Source organism: Populus trichocarpa, chromosome 12, assembly GCF_000002775.5.
Source record: "Populus trichocarpa isolate Nisqually-1 chromosome 12, P.trichocarpa_v4.1, whole genome shotgun sequence".
Classification (NCBI taxonomy): domain Eukaryota; kingdom Viridiplantae; phylum Streptophyta; class Magnoliopsida; order Malpighiales; family Salicaceae; genus Populus; species Populus trichocarpa.
The window spans coordinates 14,103,335-14,128,949 of record NC_037296.2 but is presented as its reverse complement, the minus strand read 5'-3'; the positions used below and the strand labels follow the sequence as shown (position 1 = coordinate 14,128,949).

General features: G+C 36.7%; 1 protein-coding gene and 1 long non-coding RNA gene across 4 annotated transcripts; one reads left to right on the top strand and one right to left on the bottom strand.

Annotated features, from left to right (window-relative positions):
• The first annotated feature begins 735 nt into the window (after positions 1-735).
• On the top strand, positions 736-23,997 carry LOC7453991 (MDIS1-interacting receptor like kinase 2). 3 transcript variants are annotated; one of them, XM_052445988.1, is made up of 3 exons: positions 736-2,518; positions 11,921-12,869; positions 23,476-23,951. In XM_052445988.1, the coding sequence occupies exons 1-3, from the start codon at positions 857-859 to the stop codon at positions 23,805-23,807; spliced, it is 2,943 nt and encodes a 980-aa protein (XP_052301948.1). In that variant the 5' UTR covers positions 736-856; the 3' UTR covers positions 23,808-23,951. The 3 variants fall into 3 exon arrangements, with proteins under 3 accessions (XP_052301948.1, XP_052301947.1, XP_024438131.2); XM_052445987.1 differs by lacking the exon at positions 23,476-23,951 and adding an exon at positions 13,738-14,256 and having other exon boundaries at positions 755-2,518; XM_024582363.2 differs by lacking the exons at positions 736-2,518; positions 11,921-12,869 and adding an exon at positions 20,402-23,212 and having other exon boundaries at positions 23,476-23,997.
• LOC127904097 (uncharacterized) lies at positions 3,298-10,643 on the bottom strand. Its single transcript, XR_008056967.1, has 2 exons — positions 10,128-10,643; positions 3,298-3,402 (listed from the first exon to the last, which is right to left on the bottom strand). It is a non-coding gene; the product is annotated as an uncharacterized LOC127904097 (long non-coding RNA).
• Positions 23,998-25,615: the final 1,618 nt, after the last annotated feature.

The window sequence follows — 25,615 nt, the reverse complement described above, 5'->3', positions numbered from 1 at the left end:
TGATAATCTTGGACATAATCTAGAGGAACAAGGCAGAGCTGTGCTCAAAATGTAAATCAAATAATAATTATAAAATAACAAAAAAAAAAAAAAAAAAAAAAAACCGGGGAAGAAGAAGGGGTCAGTGCAGTCTATTTTCTGCCTTTGATCCATGACAGTACTGAACTAGCAACTAACATTCACAAAATACACTTTGACTTCATCTGGCTAGTCTCGCTTATTAAAATACAAAACAAAATGGACTTCTAAGACAAGAGGGAAAAAGAAAAGAAAAGAAGTCAACTCCAGTCAAGAATGGCCGGCTGACCACTGTCTAAGGAAGCTGAATATTCAACAGTTTGTTTTAATTGAGAAAGAGCTCCTTAAGGGAAATTGAAAATTCTACTGTCTCTTTAACTTTGAAAAGGAAATTATTGTAGCTTGAAAATGTGTAACAGTAGCAAGCACATATACTACACCTGACTTGGCTAGACGGATGTAATTTATTAATCCAGAGCTTAGCTTAGCTTGGAATGAGTTTTATTTTAAATCATTTTGTAATTTAACTTAGTTAAATTTAACATATCAAGTTGATTTGATTGATGAACTTTAAGGATATATATTATTTTATTTATAATTACATTTAAAATAATTTAATAAATATTTTTTTAGAATTAATTTAACAAACCCGCGACTTAAATCTTAGATGGGGTTAGACCCGGTGCCGGGTCAGATAAATATGATAGGAGTTTTCTTACGGCTAGAATTGATGGAAATTTCCTGTCCTTCTGTAACCGCGCAGTCCTATAAATGCAGCTTAAGCGCAAGTGTTTTTATAATTTATATTCATTCTTGTTAGAAATACCACCAAGGCCATATGGCTCCCAAAATCTTGCTCTTTCTCACACCTTTATTGCTTTGTTATGCTGCCTTCACCACTTCTCCTGCTAAAGGTGAAGGAATGAAGGAAGCAGAGGCTCTTCTAGAATGGAAAGCCAACCTCGACAACCAAAGCCAATCTTTCCTGTCTTCGTGGGCTGGAGACAGCCCTTGCAACTGGTTTGGAATCAGCTGCGACAAGTCTGGCAGCGTCACCAACTTAAGTCTTCCAGGTTCTAGTTTGTCAGGTACAATTCATAGTCTCAGATTCTCATACTTTCCCAATCTGGTCAAGCTCGACCTTAGCGAAAACTCACTCTACGGGACCATTCCTTCACATATTAGTAATCTTTCCAAGCTCACTATCCTTGATTTGTCATACAACAAAATAACCGGAAATATTCCATCTGAAATTAGCTCACTGAAAAGCCTCACAAAATTTTCGCTTCTTTCCAACTCCATGAATGGCCCCATCCCTGCGTCTATAGGAAACTTGAGCAACTTAGAATATATTTATTTTGACAGGAACAGATTCTCTGGTCCCATTCCTGTGGAAGTAGGAAACCTCAGATCTCTCATTCACCTTATGTTGCCTAATAATAGTCTCAGTGGCATAATACCAGCTTCTATAGGAAACATGAGCAACCTGCAATATATTTTCCTTTACAATAATGAACTGTCTGGTTCCATCCCTGCCGAAGTAGGAAACCTGAGATTTCTCATTGACATTAATTTGCATGAAAATCATCTCACTGGAACAATACCAGCTTCTATGGGAAACTTGACATCATCTTTTATCGCTACAAACTTGGGATCTAATAATCTAACAGGTAGAATTCCTCCATCTTTAGGAAATTTAAGAAGCTTATCTAAGCTTTATCTTCACGATAACAATTTCTCTGGCTCCATTCCTCCAGAATTGAACAATCTTACACATTTAAGTTCGTTACAGATATATTCTAATAGATTTAGTCGACATCTACCGCAAGATGTGTGCCTTGGTGGGTTACTTCAAAATTTCTCCGCGGCTGACAATTATTTCACAGGAGCTATCCCAAAAACCTTGAAAAATTGCTCTAGCCTGATAAGACTTTTTCTTTATAACAACCAACTTAGTGAAAACATATCTGAAGCTTTTGGCATATACCCCCATCTGAACTATATAGATTTGAGCGATAATGAATTGTACGGGGAACTTTCATGGAAATGGCAGCAGTTTCGCAGTCTGACAGCCTTGATAATCTCTGGAAACAGAATCTCTGGTGAAATACCAGTTGAGCTTGGAAAGACAACTCATCTTCAAGCTCTTCATCTCTCATCAAATCAAATAGTTGGGAGAATTCCTAAGGAATTGGGAAAGTTGAAGCTGATTGAACTTACACTCAATGATAACCAACTTTCAGGTGATATACCTTTTGATGTCACAGCGTTATCTAGTCTTCGAAGGCTTGGCCTGGCTGCAAACAATTTTAGTGCAACAATTCTTAAACAGCTTGGCAAGTGCTCAGAACTGATATTCTTGAATGTGAGCAAGAATAGATTCACAGGGAGTATTCCTTCTGAGATGGGGCTTTTACAGTCTCTTCAAAGTCTTGATCTCAGTTGGAATTCCCTGACAGGAGGCATAGCACCGGAGCTTGGACAACTGCTGATGCTAGAGGTGTCACGACCCGAATCCCGGATTCATGACCGGCACATAGGCAAGGTTCCCCTCCAAGGTTCCATACCTATGCGAACCCAAACTTACACACAAACTTATCCTAACTCAATCAGAGTTCAACGCAACATTAATAACAAAATCAACTTCATAATAATTGAATTGTCTTAATACAAGAGTTTATATAAGTTCAGAGTTTTGGAGCACTAACTAGACATAAAGGAAAGGTACAAAGTACAACCAAAAAGCAGGTTCTGAAGGTCCAACAAAATGACCTGCTATCAAGCTATAAGCCTGAAAAGGATAAATAATGAGATGGTGAGTTCAACAACTCAGTGAGTAGATAACGTTCAATATACACACACGAGGTAATACAGCAATGAGAAATATATATACAAGTATGGCTCTAGGTTCTTATAGAAAGGTTTCTCAAATAGGCCATAACAAGAAGATCAAATGGTAAAGTTCGTCAGAAAATCAAAATGCAATGAGCATGAGGCTCCGTACTGTGGGATGATCAGTCCACACAGGTTGGTGACTCCCCCGACCAACTAGGGTTCAGATACGATGTGCACAAAGACTAACACTACCCTGTTAGCATGGGTATTCTGACTGACATACCATAGGTTCATAATCATAATCAAACAGACATATTCATATCTCAAGGCTCAACTCATGACATCAATCAAATGAGGACCTATCAATTCAGAATTCAATTCAAAATATATACTGGTTCATATCAAGAATTCGGATTCAACAATTGATCATGCTTTATCAAAACAAGGATAATAATCAACATATATATTATCAAGAAGCATGATTCAATTCATATTAACAAATCAAATATTTATACTATTTCTCATGAATATGGAAAATTATCCACTCACCTGACTCAAAAGCAAACAGAAGCCAAAAGCAGACACCGAAGAAAATCCTACTGACGTCCTGTCGGTAGAATATCAGGATTATCTGAATACAAAGGAGACATATTCAAGAACGACTCAAAAGAACATTTAACCTATTTAATAAACTTAACTAATGATGTATTCCGTAACCCTATATGTTTTTGAACTAACTAGTCAATTTTCTCAAAAACCCAAAATTTAACGGTTTTCCCGAAATCTAATCCATAAATAAACAACTAATAAAATTGGCAATAATTCACTAAATAACCCTTAATTATTCATCAAACTAATCTGAAAATGCTAATATTACAGCTAGGGACCAATCTGTAATTTATCATATTTTTAGGGGTCAAATTGCAACTTTTGTCTAATTGGAGGACCAAACTGAAATTTATCATAAATCCATGAATATACTGAAATTATGACCATAATTAGTCCTCATTTCTGTCCAGATCATATCATTATACTCCAAGGACCATTCTGGAATTTTACCAAATTTTTAGGGTCAAATTGTAATTTTTGTCAAATTGAAGGACTAAATTGAAAGTGTTAAATTCTCTTATCTATACAGTAATTCTGTCCATAATTCATATGTTATTCTGTTCAGAATCTCGGAATATGCTCCAGGGACCAATCTGCAAATTTTCCAAAGTTTGGGGACTAAACTGTAATTTTCCAAAATTGAGGGACCAAATTGAATTTTCATCATCTTCAACCTCCAACCCAGAATTTTTAACAGAAACCTACTGTTCTTGCCAAATTTCTAACTCAACATTCACCATTTACACAATTCATAACTCAAAATCATCACAATCTTCCATAATCAACTCATTAATCAATTACCCATAACAATCAACCTTATAACATTCAATTTAATTCATCAATTAAACCCAAAACACAAATTTTCAAAACCCTAACATTTATCAAAACCAAAATTAAAAGCTCAATAATACAAATTTATACATTTAACAACCTAAATCTTACCTTTTTACTTATTTCCTCCAACTCCTTTCTATTTCCTTTCTAAATTCCCTCTTTTCTCTTCTTCTTCTTCTTTCTCCCTTCTCCCTTCTCTCTCACGGTTTTTCACTCAAAATATTCAGATCCCTCTTTTGTTTTTTTTTTTCTTCTATTTATATATATTATGTTTATCTAATTACCACACTATCCCTCATTCATTTATACCCACACTTTAAGCCACCAAGGGCTTTATTGTATTTTCCTACTTATTAATTCAAAACATTACAATCTCCCCACCTTATAAAAGTTTCGTCCTCGAAACTTAATAGAAAGATTGAATACTTACCGAGATTATCGAAAAGATGAGGATACTCCTCACGCATCTTATCCTCGAGCTCCCATGTCGCTTCCTCACGTGAATGACCTTTCCATTGCACTTTCACTGAAGCTATATCTTTTGACCTAAGCTTCCTCACTTGTCGGTCGACTATAGCTTCTGGTTGCACCTCATAAACCATATCATCCCTCAATTCAATGGGATAAACCTCTAATACATGCGATGGATCTGACATATACTTCCTTAGCATTGAAACATGAAATACCGGATGAATAGCGGACAAGTTTGGTGGTAATGCTAACCTATAAGCAACTGCCCCAACTCTCTCCAGAATCTCATACGGTCCAATGAATCGAGGACTCAACTTGCCTTTCTTCCCAAACCTGAATACTCCTTTTGTCGGTGATACTTTTAAGAACACACAATCACCCACTGAAAACTCTAAGTCACGCCTTCTTTTATCTGCGTAACTCTTTTGTCTACTCTGAGCTGTTTGAAGCTTCTGTCTAATTACCTCTATCTTCTCTGAGGTAATCTGAATCAACTCCGGTCCCATTAGCCTTTTCTCACCAACCTCAAACCAACAAACCGGTGATCTACACTTCCGACCATACAAAGCCTCATAAGGTGCCATTTCTATGCTAGCCTGATAACTGTTGTTGTAAGCAAATTCCACTAATGGTAGGAACTTACTCCAACCAACTCCAAAATCCATAACACAAGCCCTTAGCATATCCTCCAAGATCTGAATAGTCCTCTCAGATTGACCATCTGTCTGAGGGTGAAAAGCTGTACTCAACTGCACTTTAATACCCATAGCTTCTTGGAATTTCACCCAAAACCGCGATGTAAACTGTGGACCTCTATCAGACACTATCGAGATTGGCACTCCATGCAACCGTACAATCTCACTAATAAATAATTCTGCCAACTTTGCATATCCATAAGTAATCCTAACTGGCAGAAAATGGGCTGATTTTGTCAACCTATCAACAATCACCCATATTGAATCATAACCCTCCTGACTCCTAGGCAATCCTGTCACAAAGTCCATTGTGATCCTTTCCCACTTCCATTCTGGAATCAACAATGGTTGCAACAATCCAGGAGGTTTCTGGTGTTCACCCTTTACCCTCTGACAGGTCAAACACCTAGAAACAAAGTCTGCTACATCAGCCTTCATCCTATTCCACCAATAACACACCTTAAGGTCTTTATACATCTTGGTGGAACCTGGATGCATTGTGTAAACTGTCTGATGTGCCTCTACCATCAATTCTCTCCTCAGATCATCTACATCAGGTACACAAAGCCTATCCCTATATCTCAGCACATCATCATCACCTATCACAAAACCTGCAGCCTTACCCTGCTCAACCTCATTTCTAATCCTGAGTAGTGAATCATCTTTCTTCTGAGCTGCTTTTATCTTATCAAACAAATCTGACTTAACCTGAAAATGAGCAATCATTGCTCCAGCTTCACTAAGATCAAATCTGACTCCTTCATCCACCAACTCATGCAGCTCCCTAATCAGAGGTCTTCGTACCTCCTGAATATGAGCTAAGCTCCCTGATGATTTTCTACTCAAAGCATCGGCAACTACATTTGCCTTACCCGGGTGGTAATGTATGGTACAATCATAATCCTTCAGCAGTTCCATCCATCTCCTTTGCCTCATGTTTAGATCCCTCTGCTGAAAGATGTACTTCAAACTCTTGTGATCTGTGAAGATCTCACAAGTTTCACCATACAAGTAGTGCCTCCAAATCTTCAAGGCAAAAATTACAGCCGCCATCTCTAAATCATGTGTAGGATAGTTCTGTTCATGCTTCTTCAGCTGCCGTGAAGCATAGGCAATAACCTTGCCATGCTGCATTAGAACACATCCTAACCCCACTCTCGAAGCATCACAATACACTGTGTAACCACCAGAACCTGATGGTACTGCTAGAACAGGCGCTGTAGTCAATCTCTCTTTCAACTCTAAGAAACTTTTCTCACAAGCTTCAGACCACTGAAACTTAATATTTTTCTGCGTCAACTTAGTCAATGGTGCAGAAATCCGAGAAAAGTTCTCTACAAACCTCCGATAATAGCCGGCCAAACCTAAGAAACTTCTAATCTCTGTTGCCGAAGTAGGCCTAAGCCACTGCTTAACTGCTTCAATCTTTTGAGGATCAACCTCAATCCCATTCCTTGACACTACATGCCCAAGAAATGCTACACTCTCCAACCAAAACTCACTCTTTGAGAACTTGCCATACAGCTGATGATCTCGCAGAGTTTGAAGCACCATTCTCAAGTGCTGCTCATGCTCCTCTTTAGACCTCGAATACACCAAAATATCATCAATAAAAACTATCACAAATTGATCAATAAACTGGCCAAACACTCTATTCATCAAATCCATAAAAGCTGCTGGTGCATTCGTCAACCCAAAAGACATCACTAAGAACTCATAATGACCATACCGAGTTCTAAAAGCTGTCTTCAAAATGTCTGACTCCCTAATCCTCAACTGATGATACCCAGATCGAAGATCGATCTTAGAAAAGAATTGAGCTCCCTGCAACTGGTCAAACAAATCATCAATGCGAGGGAGTGGGTATCTATTTCGAACAGTCACCCGATTCAGTTGCCTATAATCTATACACAACCTCAATGACCCATCTTTCTTCTTCACAAACAACACTGGGGCTCCCCAAGGGGACACACTTGGTCGGATGAACTTTTTATCTAACAAATCCTGCAGTTGCTCCTTTAGCTCCCTCAATTCTGCTGGCGCCATTCTATATGGTGCCATTGATATTGGTTCGGTACCCGGAACCAAATCAATGCAAAACTCAATCTCCCTATATGGAGGCAATCCAGGTAAGTCATCGGGAAAGACATCGATAAACTCCCTAACTATAGGGACTTGGTCTAACTGGGAAACTTCTTTCTCTACATCCACTATATATGCTAGGTAGCACTGTACCCCTTTTCTGGCCATTTTCCTCGAGATAGCCGACAACATAATTGATGGAGACCCAATCTTATCTCCTTGAAATACCAACCCAACTTCTTCATCTAGATCAAATATTATTTTCTTACCCCAACAATTTACCGAAGCCCTATGTTTTGCCAACCAATCCATTCCCAAAATCACATCAAAATCAACCATATCTAAGACATTTAAGTCTCCCATAAAAATCTTATCTCCAATCTCTATTTCACAATCCAGGTACACATACTTCACTAATATTAATTCATCTAAGGGAGTGGAGACTGAAATGGGGGATTTTAACAAGGTTGGTTGTTTATCTAACCTCATGGCAAAATATGGAGACATAAATGAATGGGTTGCACCCGTATCAAACAACACTTTTGCTTCAAAAGAGCAAACAGGAAGAATACCTGAAACAACTGTGTTGGATGCCTGAGCATCCTGCTGAGTCAAGGCAAAAACTCTAGCATGCCCCTGACCCTGCTGTATTTGACCTCTATCACCTGCACCCCGGCCTCTCTGACCACGACCACCAAAACCTCTACCCCCATGAGCCACAGACTGGCTCGTCGATGGTGCATGAATAGGATGCTGGACTGAAGCAGATAACCCCAAAGCTGACAACTGTCTCCTCGGGCACTCTCTGATCTTATGACCTATCTGGCCACAACTAAAACAAGCCCCAGTCCTTCTGTAGCACTCTGCACTAGTATGACTTCCTCCACAATGCTGACATGAAGAACTATCACTAGGTGAAACAAATGAACTACGAGGTGCAGTCTGAACTAAACTCTGAGTACCACTACTGCCACTCTGACCGCCTGAGCCACTAACTGACGGTCTCTGTCTAAACCTCCTCTGAACCCATGAGCCCTGACGGCCACTTCGTCCCCTAGACGGACCTGCACTTAATCCCTGTTGCCTAAAAGACTGACCCTCTTCTCTAGGCCTCTTAGACTGGCCTGCAGTCATATCCTCCAATTCTCGTGCCTCTATCAATCTGGCGCTATCAACAGCTAAAGAGTATGATGGAAACACCTGTGACACCATCACCTTATACATAGAGGATTTGAGTCCTCTAATAAACCTCTTCACCCTCCACTCCTCAGTGGGTAGAAGATGTTCTGCATACCTAGACAGCTGAGTAAACTTCAGATCATACTCATCCACTGTCATGCTCCCCTGAGATAGCCTCTCAAACTCATAAAGTCGAGCATCCCTGACGCTCTGAGGGAGAAACCTGTCTAAGAACATGGAGCTAAACTCCTTCCATGTCCACTGAGCCTCTACTGGTCTTGCTCTTTTCCTAGACTCAAACCAAGAGATTGCCACATCTCCTTCCAACCTGAACGATGCCAAACTCACAGCTCGGTGGTCTGTACATCCCAAAGCTTCACACCGTCGCCAAATATCATCTAGGAACCTCTGAGGATCCTCTGAACTATCCATCCCAGTAAAAATAGGAGGTGCCAACTTCATGAAGTCATTCAACGGCACATTAACTCCCTGAACAGTGTGGGATGTCGAGGGTACATCTCTATCCCTCCTCTATCTCTCTCCATAGAAAATTTTATCCAGGTCCGCACAACCTGGCTAAGTTGCTGAAACTCTGTAACAGGTTCAGGGTCAGCTACCCCCACACCTGTTTCATCAACAATATCTTCCTCTTCTATCTCCTGAGGCTCTTCCTCCACTGGTGGAGGTACCTCCTCAACATGTTGAGGCACGGGTGCACCGCGCCTCCTTCTCTGCCTTGCAGTTCTCAACCGCCCAATAGGGACATCATCCTGATCATCCTCTACTCTAACAGTATCAGCTATTCGTCTATTCCTCGGCATTTCCTAAAATAAAAGTGAGAGCACTCAAGTCATGCTAGAACAATAGCATGATAATTATCATAGAATTATAGGAAAGCATATCTATCACAAGGAAGAAGACATGCTTAATGAGAATTCAGAATTTCAAAGGCAACAAACAAGACAACACGGATCCTAATGCTCCACTTATTACGAATTTAATTATATTATTGTTTCTTTAACCTAAAGCTCTGATACCAAGTTTGTCACGACCCGAATCCCGGATTCATGACCGGCACATAGGCAAGGTTCCCCTCCAAGGTTCCATACCTATGCGAACCCAAACTTACACACAAACTTATCCTAACTCAATCAGAGTTCAACGCAACATTAATAACAAAATCAACTTCATAATAATTGAATTGTCTTAATACAAGAGTTTATATAAGTTCAGAGTTTTGGAGCACTAACTAGACATAAAGGAAAGGTACAAAGTACAACCAAAAAGCAGGTTCTGAAGGTCCAACAAAATGACCTGCTATCAAGCTATAAGCCTGAAAAGGATAAATAATGAGATGGTGAGTTCAACAACTCAGTGAGTAGATAACGTTCAATATACACACACGAGGTAATACAGCAATGAGAAATATATATACAAGTATGGCTCTAGGTTCTTATAGAAAGGTTTCTCAAATAGGCCATAACAAGAAGATCAAATGGTAAAGTTCGTCAGAAAATCAAAATGCAATGAGCATGAGGCTCCGTACTGTGGGATGATCAGTCCACACAGGTTGGTGACTCCCCCGACCAACTAGGGTTCAGATACGATGTGCACAAAGACTAACACTACCCTGTTAGCATGGGTATTCTGACTGACATACCATAGGTTCATAATCATAATCAAACAGACATATTCATATCTCAAGGCTCAACTCATGACATCAATCAAATGAGGACCTATCAATTCAGAATTCAATTCAAAATATATACTGGTTCATATCAAGAATTCGGATTCAACAATTGATCATGCTTTATCAAAACAAGGATAATAATCAACATATATATTATCAAGAAGCATGATTCAATTCATATTAACAAATCAAATATTTATACTATTTCTCATGAATATGGAAAATTATCCACTCACCTGACTCAAAAGCAAACAGAAGCCAAAAGCAGACACCGAAGAAAATCCTACTGACGTCCTGTCGGTAGAATATCAGGATTATCTGAATACAAAGGAGACATATTCAAGAACGACTCAAAAGAACATTTAACCTATTTAATAAACTTAACTAATGATGTATTCCGTAACCCTATATGTTTTTGAACTAACTAGTCAATTTTCTCAAAAACCCAAAATTTAACGGTTTTCCCGAAATCTAATCCATAAATAAACAACTAATAAAATTGGCAATAATTCACTAAATAACCCTTAATTATTCATCAAACTAATCTGAAAAGGCTAATATTACAGCTAGGGACCAATCTGTAATTTATCATATTTTTAGGGGTCAAATTGCAACTTTTGTCTAATTGGAGGACCAAACTGAAATTTATCATAAATCCATGAATATACTGAAATTATGACCATAATTAGTCCTCATTTCTGTCCAGATCATATCATTATACTCCAAGGACCATTCTGGAATTTTACCAAATTTTTAGGGTCAAATTGTAATTTTTGTCAAATTGAAGGACTAAATTGAAAGTGTTAAATTCTCTTATCTATACAGTAATTCTGTCCATAATTCATATGTTATTCTGTTCAGAATCTCGGAATATGCTCCAGGGACCAATCTGCAAATTTTCCAAAGTTTGGGGACTAAACTGTAATTTTCCAAAATTGAGGGACCAAATTGAATTTTCATCATCTTCAACCTCCAACCCAGAATTTTTAACAGAAACCTACTGTTCTTGCCAAATTTCTAACTCAACATTCACCATTTACACAATTCATAACTCAAAATCATCACAATCTTCCATAATCAACTCATTAATCAATTACCCATAACAATCAACCTTATAACATTCAATTTAATTCATCAATTAAACCCAAAACACAAATTTTCAAAACCCTAACATTTATCAAAACCAAAATTAAAAGCTCAATAATACAAATTTATACATTTAACAACCTAAATCTTACCTTTTTACTTATTTCCTCCAACTCCTTTCTATTTCCTTTCTAAATTCCCTCTTTTCTCTTCTTCTTCTTCTTTCTCCCTTCTCCCTTCTCTCTCACGGTTTTTCACTCAAAATATTCAGATCCCTCTTTTGTTTTTTTTTTTTTCTTCTATTTATATATATTATGTTTATCTAATTACCACACTATCCCTCATTCATTTATACCCACACTTTAAGCCACCAAGGGCTTTATTGTATTTTCCTACTTATTAATTCAAAACATTACAAGAGGTCTTGAACCTCTCCCATAACATGCTGTCTGGTTTCTTTCCAACCAGTTTTATTAGATTACAAGGCCTCACAGATGTGGATGTATCCTATAACAAGTTAGAGGGTCCCCTTCCAGATATCAAAGCTTTTCGTGAGGCATCATTTGAAGCAATTCGCAACAACACCAACCTCTGTGGCAATGCTACTGGTTTGGAGGCTTGTGATGTTCTCATAAAAAACATAACTTTGCATAAAAAGGGCAACAAAGTTGTCCTTCTGATTGTACTTCCTCTGCTGGGCAGTTTGTTGGTCCTCGTTGGATGTTTCTTTATTGTTTGCCAAGGCACAAAGAGGAAAAGGTTAAATGAAGCACAAAGCAAAGATGTTTTCGCAAAATGGAGCCCTGAATGGGAACTGAAGTATGAGAACATCATAGAGGCTACAGAGGGATTCAACTCCAAACATTGCATTGGTGAAGGAGGGTACGGAGTAGTTTACAAAGCTGTGCTTCCAACAGAACAAGTGCTTGCTGTGAAGAAATTTCACCAAACACCAGAAGTTGAGAAGACCAGCTTGAGATCTTTCAGAAGCGAGATTGATGTCTTAATGGGCATACGGCATCGAAACATTGTCAAGCTGTATGGTTTCTGCTCACATGCCAAACACTCATTCTTGGTATATGAATTTGTGGAAAGGGGAAGCTTAAGGAATGTACTGAAGAACGAGGAACAAGCAGAAGAGATGGATTGGGTTAAAAGGCTAAATCTTGTCAAAGGGGTGGCCAGTGCTTTATCCTACATGCACCATGATTGCTCACCTCCGATAATTCATCGAGACATTTCAAGCAACAATGTTCTCTTGGATTCGGAATATGAGGCTCATGTCTCTGACTTTGGCTCGGCTAGGCTCTTAATGCCTGACTCATCGAATTGGACATCATTTGCTGGCACCTACGGCTACACAGCTCCAGGTATGTAGTTAAATTTCATCATCGCCTTTGGGTTAGCTGCTTCTTTTAAAAATTCCCAATTAATTTCCAAGAACGGGCAACTTCTGTTGATGATTAATCTAAAACCAATTAAAAGGGTGCAAAAATTAACGAAGTTGAGTGTCTCTTCACTGACAAAAAAATAATTTTTTTTTTTTTTAATTTTCAGTTTTCCTTTTCTTTTCTAGTTTTTTTTCAATGAAAAATTAGAAAAGTATTAATTTATTGAGAACGAAGATAATTTTTTCCATAAAAAACAATAAACACATCTAAATTACAACTATTTTTCATTAAAAAAAATCAGAATCATAATTTATGACAATCATCTTTATATTTTTATATTTAATGATATATCTAATTATAGGATATTAATTTTATTTCATTCAAATTAAAAGTTACGTGGAACAAATTTATATTGTTAACTAAAAAAATATATTTATGTTATTAGATTTATAATTTATGGCCTTAACTAAATATAAAAATATATAATTTTAATTTTTTACATTGCAAAAGAGCAATATACATAAAGAAAAAAAATATATTGTTCATCTCTTTTTTTCTTTATTTTAGAAAACTAGAAAAATTACAAGGAAAAACTGTAAAAAATATCTAAAATATGTTTTTCAAAGTCAGTATAAATTAAAAAAAAAATGAAAAATTAGTTTTCTAGTTCTTAGAGTGAGAAATATTACATTTAAAAATTGAAATTCAGTTTTTTTACTCCACTTTTTTTTAAAAAAAGAAATATTACTCTACTTTAACGTTCCCTGCATCACATTCCACGATAGGTTGTTTGTTTATAGGCGCTGTCAATTCTTTCAAAACACGGGATGACCAGTCTCTTTTGCAGAGTTGGCCTACACAATGAAAGTGGACGAAAAATGTGACGTCTATAGCTTTGGAGTAGTAGTATTGGAAGTGATGTTGGGAAGGCATCCAGGAAATTTCATCTCATCTCTGATGTCATTGGCCGCTTCCTCCTCCTCCTCATCACCATCACCATCAGTCGGTGGCAATACGCTCTTGAAGGATGTTTTAGACCAGCGCCTCCCACCACCTGAAGATAAACTTGCAGGGGGTGTGGCCCGTGTCGTAAAACTAGCACTTTCTTGCTTGTGTAGTGATCCCCAATTTCGGCCAGCAATGCGACAGGTTTCTTCAGAGCTTGCAACTCTTCGGCATTCATTGCCAAAGCCATTCTCCACGATAGAATTGAATGATGTATTGCATGACAGAATTGCTATTGGCTGAACTTTTACTCTCTTCTTTCCTCAATTGTGTGAAACCATCTGTTATGAAAAATGCAAGTATTCAATGATCAATGTAGTACGTGACTGTGATGAATTATGAATACACAAATGTTTATAGACGGTAGATGGTAGCAATTCCTTATTGGGTTAGTTGTACAGTAAAATAATAAAACAAATACTATACACCTAACAATAATCCATTAAAGTCATAATATTCAACTATTTTTAAATAAATAATTGACACAATATAAAAATCCTCACGGCGGCTTAAACTTTTAGATTAAATAGTCGTTTGATAGCTGAAATTTTTAGGTTGAAAGATTGTTTAATGTGTTATCCGACTGGCGTTGCTTAAATTCTTTGATTAATTAGTTAACTCAGTAACATAAAGTTTTAATCAACTGGTTGTTTGATTTTGTCTCGCAGCATTATTGTTTTTGGTTGATAGCGTATATTACATTAAGCTATAGGCTTTCATTTTCTATCTTTCTATTCTTTTTCACTCTCAACACACGGCAGTTGCTGTCTAGACTAATCAACGTACGTCATGGGAATTTCTCTGTTCGACATATACACTCTGAAATGGTGATCCAGTGGAACTCTCTTGACCTAGCTGCTGCTGCCTAATCTTACAATGTAGCTAGCTGAATTGATAGATCGATTAGAATGCACCTACAAATTAAGGAAGTGACAAGGGTATAACAAGAAGACACTAAAACAATATAGTTCTAAATCTGAAATTTCAGAAAAACATCACGATAGGTCCAGTTCTTGTGATAACAACAAACACTTTATTTCCTATCAAGAATGGCAGACTACAGTGGTAAACCCCTCTTAAGACGCAATTGATTATTCTTATGTACCTGTCCCAAAGGGTACCTTGAAAATTCTTTCCCAGCTTGAAAACTTTCAGCGTCCAAAATGGTGGCCTTAGTTTAGTAGTTGTCAACACGTGCCCTATTATTTTCATTTTTGGCTGCCACGCTTACCATACGGGGACTCTTAAAAAAGAGCTTATTTGAGGATAATTAAGCATAGTCTTAAAAAAAGAGTTGTTAATAATCAATTCCTTTAGCATTTCGTTATTGTCTCAAAATAAAAGAGATGGAGACTATGAAGATAAAGAAAACATATATTAACATTCAGTCCCCGCAAATTTGTGTTCTAAAAATAAAATATAGCGCAAATTTTCGTCTTAATTTCAGTCCCCGCAAACAGTAAAGACACTTATTCATGTATTAACATCCGTTCAAGTAGATTTTTAGTCTAGAAAACAAGGACACACGAATTGACATCCTGGATTTTTACAAGATGCGAGAGGCCTACGTCGTGAAAAATCTCTACACCTACGCACTATATTGACGAGGGTCAAGACAGAGCCCGCCTACATGTCTTACTCAAAATTGAAGATATTAAATCCCCTTATCTTCCTCATGAGTCACGTTACTTTCTCAAGACTGCATAGATATTGAATGTTTGCACTTAGCAGTCAATCCTTTGGGACAGGTACATAAGAATACTCAATTGCTTCTTAAGAGGGGTTTACCACTGTAGTCTGCCATTCTTGATAGGAAATAAAGTATTTGTCGTTATCACAAGAACTGGACCTATCGTGATGTTTTCCTGAAATTTCAGTAACTATATTGTTTTAGTGCCTTCTTGTTATACCCTTGTCACTTCCTTAATTTATAGGTGCATTCTGATCGATCAATCAATTCAGCTACATTGTAAGATTAGGCAGCAGCAGCATCATTCTTCTCATTCAGAATATGTGGCTCATGTCTCTGACTTTTGGCACAGCTAGGCTCAAACTGCCTGACTCTTCTAATTGAACCTCATTTGCGGGCACTGTAGGGCACAAAGCTCCAGGTGAGTTAGCTTCCTAATCAATTGGTTTTTGTTTTATTAATTCTATTGAAAAATGAGACGTTATGAGCAGCATAAATCATTATTTCAGATGGTGTGCATTTTCTAGGCATTTATTGCAGAATTTAATTTAAGATCAATAACATGGCAATATTACATCGAAAATGATGATTAAAGAATTTCAATTATATTTGGCCATGGATGTTATCAATGGTGAAACATTACTTGAATTAACAGTAATGCATGGCCATTCTTCAAAAGATAACAGCATGATCAGAATCTATTTCAGAGAGGGCCCACACAATGAAAGTTAGTGAAAAATGTGATGTCTATAGTTTTGGAGTGATAACTTCGGAAATAACGATGGGAAGGCAACCGCGAGATTTCATGTCATCTTTGTTGTCCTTAGCATCCTCCTCTTCATCATCATTGCCATTTAGTCAGCATGCAATCTGTTGAGTGTGGAGACAAATTCACACAATTATAGCTTCGATGAGATGTAAACAAGGCTTCAAGAAAGGCTAGAAATTAATGAGTCAACAATGGGCTGAAATCATGGCTGCAAATCAAGGGGTGATTTGTGTGATTTGTTGGGCTGAATTCATGCTGCAAATCAAAGAAAGATTTGTGGGTGAAAATGGGATGCATATGTCCTGATCATTTTCAACTATAAATAGAGGTCATGCGGAGTAGTTAGAGTAAGCAGTAAGAGAGGGAGAAAGAAGCTGCTTGGGCAGCAGCTGCAGTGAGAGAGAGATGTGAGGCAAATCACTTGAGAGTAGGAGTAGAGTTGATGGTTTTCCTCAAACTCTTTTGTTCTAGATTTGAGTATTTCTCTTCATATAATAATATTCGTTGTTTCTTGGATGTAGACAAGTTACAGAAACCACGTTAAAATATTGCGTTCAGTCTCTGGTCGAAGATCAAACAATCCTAACAATTGATGCTAAAGCTTTGGTTGAAGAAAACATGTGTTTTATTTTTGCCTAGAAATGAAAGTTGTACATAATATTTTCTGGACGTACCACTTCAAAGAGAATGTCGAGACAAACACAACGGTGAAACCTGAGCGCACAACGGAGGTCGAGCAGTAACCCATGCGCCAACACATGTCGGTGAGGAGCCTGCCCACACGCACCAACGTGCCACATGCCCGTCCACATCTCGTCTTCACCCAGAAACAGCAACCCAACCCGAAACCAGTGACCTAACCAATATTGGCTGACCCGAAAACAGGAGATGACATCCTCAATGATGTTAGAATGACATCATCAGGCTAGTCAGCAGTCACGTCACCAATGTGGGGGCTACACTAGCCACTTCAACAAGCCTCGAGTCAAGCCGAGCAGAGGTGGGATAAGCCTATCCGAGATGGAGCCAAGTTGAGTAGAGAGTTGAAGGTAGCACTCCTACGAGGGTGATCCTAAGATGGCTAAATAACCTAAGATGTTCATATCATTTGTGATGGAGTAAGAAAGGAAGCGAAACACAGCTAGCAAGTTGAAATTATATGTGGTATTTTTTACTGATATGGTATTGTTCAAATATATGAAACGTCAGTATGGTGAAATTCTATTCAAGGAGATTGAGTTTTAAGCTTCCCTTCTTTCCTTCAAATTAAACACATGCTTTAACTAATCTCTCAGAAATAGCTCTGAAACCATGCTAGAAAGAGTTAAGGTAAAGAGGGAGGAAGGGGAGCACGGTAGAAGACAACTCCCCTTCATATTTTCTCTCTCATAAGAGAGGAAGCTCCCACGAAACATAGATTACAACAAAGGTCAAGAGCCTCGGTGTTCTTGAAAGGTCTCCTTGAATCATCAGTTGCCAAACAAACAAAGGCTCTGTGTGGCCAAGCAGAGAGGCACTGCAGTAATCTTGGTGAATCTCAGGAGTTTTTTTAAATAAAAAATAACAGCAACTCTATGAGACTGATGACTCCAATATCATGAGTTTAAACAGAACATATACGGGGTGATAGCTCACTGAAGGAAAGTCTTGGCTATTTTTGGCTCACATTTTAAGGAAAAAGAACATAGGATATTACTATTTATTTTGGATCATATATTTTATGGAACTGATATTAACTAAAATGTTGTATCTATCAAAAAACAAAAATATTGTAATAAACAAAAGAAAACTAAGGCAATAACCGAAATCGCCATAAAGCATTAGCAGTGAAAAGAATTAAACAGGATAAAATAATGGATTTTTTTTCTGATTTTAGATTGATTATGAGTACATTTTCGTACTGAGAGAGGTATTTTTGATGGAGGATTGATTTTTTGAACTACGTGGATAGCCTTATAGTGATGTATTTGGATACAATGGATAGATCCAAGCCTGAAAAGAGACCTAATCGTGCTTCTGTGAAGAAAAGCCCCATATCTCAGATCTGACTATTAAATTGAGTTTTTTTTTTTTATTTTTCAGGAAATTTTATAAGTCAAAGGTCAACTTGTTGAAACTATCCAAAGAACTTCAAATTAAGCTTAAAAGTCGTTATTTTTATATGTTTTTCTATTTTTCTAATTAATTTCAGATGTTTAACTTTATTTTTTTTATTTATGTAATATTTTCCTATTTGAATTAGAATTATTATTATTATAATCTTGTAAAATTAAATAAAGTTTTTCTAAAACTGATAAATTATTCATTAATAAAATTATGAATTATAATTTTTGTGTGATATTTTTCATAATTTTTTTTTTATTCTTTGATTTCTGTTCCATTAGCTTGACTACTTTGTCATTTTTCTAGAATGCATTATCTTTTATTTTTCAATGTTATTTTTCAAGGTGAAACAGACACTCAAAACTAAAACTAAATCAATATAATATATTTTCCAATCAACCTTTTGAATAATATCAATTTAAAAAATATATCTTAATCTCATAATGAAATTAACTTGTAAAATTCACCAAATACTACCACAACAACCACCACCGTCCCACAACCATCGCCACCTTCATCATTATCACCCCACCACCACTATCCTCCACTACAACCATTATTTTATCATCTTTCTGTAATAACCTTCTACCATTACCTCCAACCACATCATCACCCTCGTCTTTTTATTACTAATATAATTATTATTTTATTATCATCTCACCATAACATTTATTTCTTTAGCATCTCACTATATATAACCTCTTAAGATCATTATTACTATAACAACAACCAATGTCAATTTATTATCATTATTAAAGAACCATTGATGAAAAAATAATATATATTACAAGAAAATGTTTTTCTTATCCAAACAATGAAAAATAACTCATTTTTCTTCAAAAATTCTTTTTTCCAGAACAAACAAACCCTTAATTTCATCTGAGATTGCTTCCTTTAGCATGAATCGAAATTGTTTTGGAAAATAAAATTAAAAGCAATAAAAGATTAATTAAATCTCAAACATGCAAAACTCATATCTGCACCCAACAATCAATACCACGTCATTTTTCAAAGTTCAATTTTGTGGGGATAGAATTAGAGAGGTGCGTGGTCCATTACATTCCATTACCAAAATAAAGATTGAAACAGAAGGTGCAAAGCAAGAAAGTTGCAGCGAAGCCACCCTTTTCCGGCGGTATACATTTTGAATTTGGTTTCTTCATACGGCCTTCAAACCTGAGAATATTATTTGCTAATGTGAAGCGAGAAAAAAAAATTATTGTGACTTTTATATTTCCATATAAAATCATTCCATGAGCTATGTGCACAGAAGAAGATTTTTACCGTTATGCTCAGCTGAATTTATTTGCCACCGAAATCCTTACTCTCTGACTTCTACATAGTCATCTTGTCGATTAAGGTACGTACCAGTGTGATTGAGTTTGGTTCAAATTTAAGGATGGATTGCTATAAATAATTTATTTGTGAATGTATCACTAGTGAGAATGTGGATGAGTACTTATGCTAAAGATATATCAAGAATGCCTTAAAAAAATAAATGTATTTGGTATATTGAGTTTAATGATTTGCAGGGTTTTTTTTATATATAGATATATATATGCCAGAATTAATTACTTTTTTATATTGAATAAATTAGTCAAAAATATTTAACTCCAAAAAAAAAAAAAAACCTTGTCAATCATAGAATGTGTACAGTGGGTGACCCTAGCCCCACTACCTTGAATTGTTTATACTTTTCAACTGCTATGTACCAATGGAAGGCAAGTAAAACCATGCTTTTCCAAAATCATAGCTAGCTTTTCTCAAACGCTGAACAGAAACAAAGTCCTGGCGGCTCCCAAGAAAGAGGATAGTGATTGAAGCTATGTAGCAAACGCTAAACAGGAACTTAATTCATGGCAAGGAAAACAAGAAGAGCTGAAAAGTATTGAGAGACACTGTTCATATTGAAAGTATCAGTTTGGTGCTCTCTTTCTATATATATGTAACCGGACAGCATCTCCATGTGCAGCCCTGGTATAAGTTTTTTTTACTCATCCTGATTCGAGAAAACAATCAAGACCATGGCATCAATATCCAAATCATCCCAATTTTCCTTCTTCTCCACCATAACTTTCTTGGTTTACAACCTGCTTGCTTGTGCTACCTTCATAACTTCGATTCCTGACAGTACTACTAGCGGTGCAGGATTCAAAGAAGCACAGGCCCTTCAGAAATGGAAAGCCAGTCTTGACAATGAAAGCCAATCCCTCCTGAGTTCATGGAATGGAGACACCCCTTGCAAATGGGTTGGAGTTGATTGTTACCAAGCTGGTGGCATTGCCAATTTAAGTCTTCAGAATGCAGGTTTGAGAGGTACAATTCATAGTCTTAATTTCTCGTCCTTCCCAAGCTTGATGAAGCTTAACCTCAGTAACAATTCACTCTATGGAACCATTCCTTCACAAATTAGTAACCTTTCCAGGCTCACCATCCTTGACTTGTCTTACAATGATATTTCAGGAAACATTCCATCTGAAATAAGCTTCTTAAAAAGCCTCAGAATATTTTCACTATCCAATAATGATATGAATGGTTCCTTCCCTCCAGAAATAGGAATGATGAGTTCACTTTCCGAAATAAATTTAGAAAACAATCATCTCACGGGTTTTCTCCCTCATTCTATAGGAAATATGAGCCACTTATCCAAATTTCTTGTATCTGCTAATAAACTCTTTGGTCCCATACCAGAGGAAGTTGGAACGATGACATCTCTTGCAGTTCTAGACCTGAACACCAACAGCCTAACCGGTGTTATTCCTAGGTCCATAGGAAACTTAACCAACTTGTTAAAACTTTGCCTTTATGAAAACAAACTCTCTGGTTCCGTTCCTGAGGAAGTAGGGAACATGAGATCTCTCCTTTACTTTTACCTATGTGATAATAATCTCAGTGGCATGATACCATCTTCTATAGGAAACTTGACATCTCTCACTGTCCTAGACCTTGGACCTAATAATCTAACCGGTAAAGTCCCTGCTTCATTAGGAAATTTGAGAAACTTATCCCACCTTTACCTTCCATATAACAACCTTTTTGGTTCCTTGCCTCCAGAAATAAATAACCTTACACATTTGGAACATTTGCAAATATATTCTAATAAATTCACTGGACATCTACCCCGAGACATGTGCCTTGGGGGATCCCTTTTGTTTTTTGCTGCCTCGGGCAATTATTTTACTGGACCTATCCCAAAAAGTTTGAGAAATTGCACCAGCTTGTTGAGATTCATGCTTAACAGAAACCAAATTAGTGGAAATATATCTGAAGATTTTGGCATATACCCACATTTATACTACATGGATTTGAGTGATAATGAGCTTTATGGTAAACTTTCATGGAAATGGGAGCAGTTCCATAATCTGACAACTCTAAAAATCTCGAGAAATAAAATCTCTGGTGAAATACCGGCTGAGCTAGGAAAGGCATCTAATCTCAAAGCACTTGATCTCTCTTCAAACCACCTAGTTGGTCAAATTCCAATTGAAGTGGGAAAGTTGAAGTTGCTTGAACTTAAGCTCAGCAATAACCGACTTTTAGGAGATATTTCTTCAGTGTTTGAAGTGTTGCCTGATGTTAAAAAACTTGACCTAGCAGCAAACAATTTAAGTGGACCAATTCCCAGACAGATTGGCATGCACTCTCAATTATTATTCTTGAATCTGAGCAAGAATAGTTTCAAAGGGATTATTCCTGCAGAGATAGGGTATTTGCGCTTTCTTCAAAGTCTTGATCTTAGTTGGAATTCTCTGATGGGAGACCTACCACAGGAGCTCGGAAACCTGCAACGGCTAGAGTCCTTGAACATTTCCCACAACATGCTGTCTGGTTTCATTCCAACCACTTTTAGTTCTATGCGAGGCATGACAACCGTGGATGTTTCCAATAATAAGTTAGAGGGTCCGATTCCTGACATCAAAGCCTTCCATGAGGCTCCATTTCAAGCAATTCACAACAATACCAACCTATGTGGCAATGCTACTGGTTTGGAGGTCTGTGAGACACTCCTAGGAAGCAGGACTTTGCATAGAAAGGGAAAAAAAGTTGTCATTTTGATTACACTCCCTCTGTTGGGATTTTTATTTTTTCTTTTCACCTTGATTGGAGGTTTCTTCATTCTCCGGCAGAGAATTAGAAGTAGACGAAAAATGTCAATGGAACGCGGAGATCTGTTCTCGATATGGGGCCATCAAGGTGAAATAAATCATGAGGACATCATTGAGGCAACAGAGGGATTCAACCCCAGCCATTGTATTGGAGCAGGAGGGTTTGCAGCTGTCTACAAAGCTGCCCTGCCAACAGGGCTAGTGGTGGCTGTGAAGAAATTTCACCAATCACCAGATGATGAGATGATAGGTTTGAAAGCTTTTACAAGTGAGATGCATTCCTTATTGGGTATACGCCACCGAAACATCGTGAAGCTGTATGGCTTCTGTTCACATAGAAAACACTCTTTTTTGGTTTATGAATTCCTTGAAAGGGGTAGTTTGAGGACTATTCTAGACAATGAGGAACAAGCAATGGAGATGGATTGGATGAAAAGGATCAATCTTGTGAGAGGAGTGGCCAATGCTTTGTCCTACCTGCACCACAATTGCTCACCTCCGATCGTTCATCGAGATATTTCAAGCAACAATATTCTCTTGGATTCAGAATATGAGGCTCATGTGTCCGACTTTGGCACAGCTAGGCTATTATTGCCTGACTCATCTAATTGGACCTCCCTTGCAGGTACCGCTGGGTACACAGCTCCAGGTTAGTCAGACTTTTCAACATCCCCTTCCTAATCTTTGGTTTATTTCTTAATTCTAATGAAACATTACACGACAACAACCATTAATTATTTCTGTAGGTGTTCATTCCTTATAAGAAATTTTCCTATACAAATAAGCTTCTATTCCTAGGCGGTGTATGTAAGCAAACAATAATTTTAGGAGTCGAGTCCAAGTTTTAATGTACTAGAGTTTGTCCAAAACTTATTTTGGTACTAAAAGTAATGCATGATTGTTCGTCTACAGAGTTGGCCTACACAATGGAAGTGAACGAAAAATGTGATGTCTATAGCTTTGGAGTGGTAGCTATGGAAATCATGATGGGAAGGCATCCAGGCGATTTCATTTCATCCTTGTTGTCATCAGCATCCTCATCAACAACAGCGGCAACTTCTCAGAATACGCTCTTCAAGGACATATTAGACCAGCGCCTCCCGCCTCCTGAACATCGGGTTGTAGCAGGTGTGGTCTATATTGCAGAACTAGCATTTGCTTGCTTGAATGCTGTTCCCAAATCTAGGCCATCGATGAAACAAGTTGCTTCGGATTTCTTAATTCGATGGCCCCCATTGTCATAGCCATTCTCCATTGTAGAATTGAAAGATGTTTTGGTTCACAGAAATGCCTCAGGCTGACTGTACTATTTATGATCAAGTTTAATTTCCTAGTTAAAATGTATAAACTGTTTTTCAAAATCTTAGCAAATTCTGTCCCGCGCTTCACAGCGGGCAATGTTTGTCGGGAAGTAGTAAATTTTTGGGAGTAAGTACCAGCATTATTTATAGTGTTGGATTCGGGAAACACCAAAATTTTAATGGAGCTAATATGTTTTCTACCCTACATTTAGATGGACTTCATAGTTTATTGTATAGGCAAGGAAAAATTATTAATTTATGCATCCAATTTTATAATATACTAAATGAAATGGGGGAGCTGCTCCACTATGGTCAACCAAATTTAAAAAAAAAAAAAAAAAAAAAATATTTGGACCACGTGAAATTCTTTAGCATTGTCATTAAATCTGGCTCAGTATATCAAACTTATAAGTTCTCGATCCGATTCTTTATTTAATCTAGATTTCAAAATAAACAATGTAGAAGTTTCTTCGACGTGATCCGGTTGATTTGACGGGTTCAAAAATAACCCGAATGACCAATAAAAATATGATTGGGCCTTGAAAAGATTTTCGAATGACATATTTTTTTAAAACCATTTTCTACTTAATTATATGATAAAAAAATACCCTCGACAAAATTAAATATCAACTTTATACTAAGATATTTGTTTGAGATCACGATAGCTCTATAGAAAGCAAATGAAAACCAATTATGAAAATTAATTTTCAATCAACTTAGATTAACCAACCAAACAAGCAATCTCGTGTCATGGATTCAACCGTGTTCTATAGATTTATCTTCTTTTAAAATATTTTTTTATGTAATTATACGATAATAAAACTAAATACTAGCAAAACTGAGTATTAATACTTATACCGAGATATTTTCTTGAAATTATGATAACCTCGTAAATAGAAAATCGAAATAAATTATAAAGATAAATTTAAAATTTATAAAGGATGAATTTAAAAAAAAAACTAAGAAAAAAAGAAAGAAAAAAATAAAAGTGAAAAAAAGAGAGAGAGAATAAGATCTTTTAGTGTTTTGAAGTAAAAGGTAATATTCTCATAATCAGACCAGCGTTCTGCCAATTGCGACTTCACTGGCTTGAGCCTGTTTGGTATTGCGGTTGCTGTTGTGGTTGTGGTTTGAAAAAAGTTGTTTTATAAAAAGTACTTTTAGTTGAGGTTGGTTTGAAAAAATAGGTGTTTGGTTAAAACTGTGGTTGAAATTGAGGTTGAAGAAAAAGTAGTTTAATGTGTTTGGTTAAAAAAATGCTTTTCAAATTGAGGTTATAAAATAATTAAAAATATTTTTAATTTAAATATTGTAGATTTAACTACTATTATTACATCATGAAATAAATAATATTGATATCAAATATTTTTTATTATTCCATTAAACTATATGCAATGTCATCACATACGAAATATATCCAACAATAACTATATTTTTCATGGTTTCTTAAGCACGCAACAACAAAAACTACATTTTTTGTTACGTCATCAAGCGATCTCCTTCTAATTTTTTGAATAAAACACAATTAAAATAACTGAACTTTTTTTAACTGGGTCGGACCCGGCAAGAACATAATTGGAATTGCGATCAAATTCCACAAATGCTACGTCATCATGCGATATCTTTCTAATTTATATAGTGTTATTAAATAATATTAAATACTAGTTTTTCGAGTAAAACTTAATTTTTTTAAAAATATTTTACAATTTCATTACGTACAAAATTCATTCGATAAAAACTACAGTTTTCAT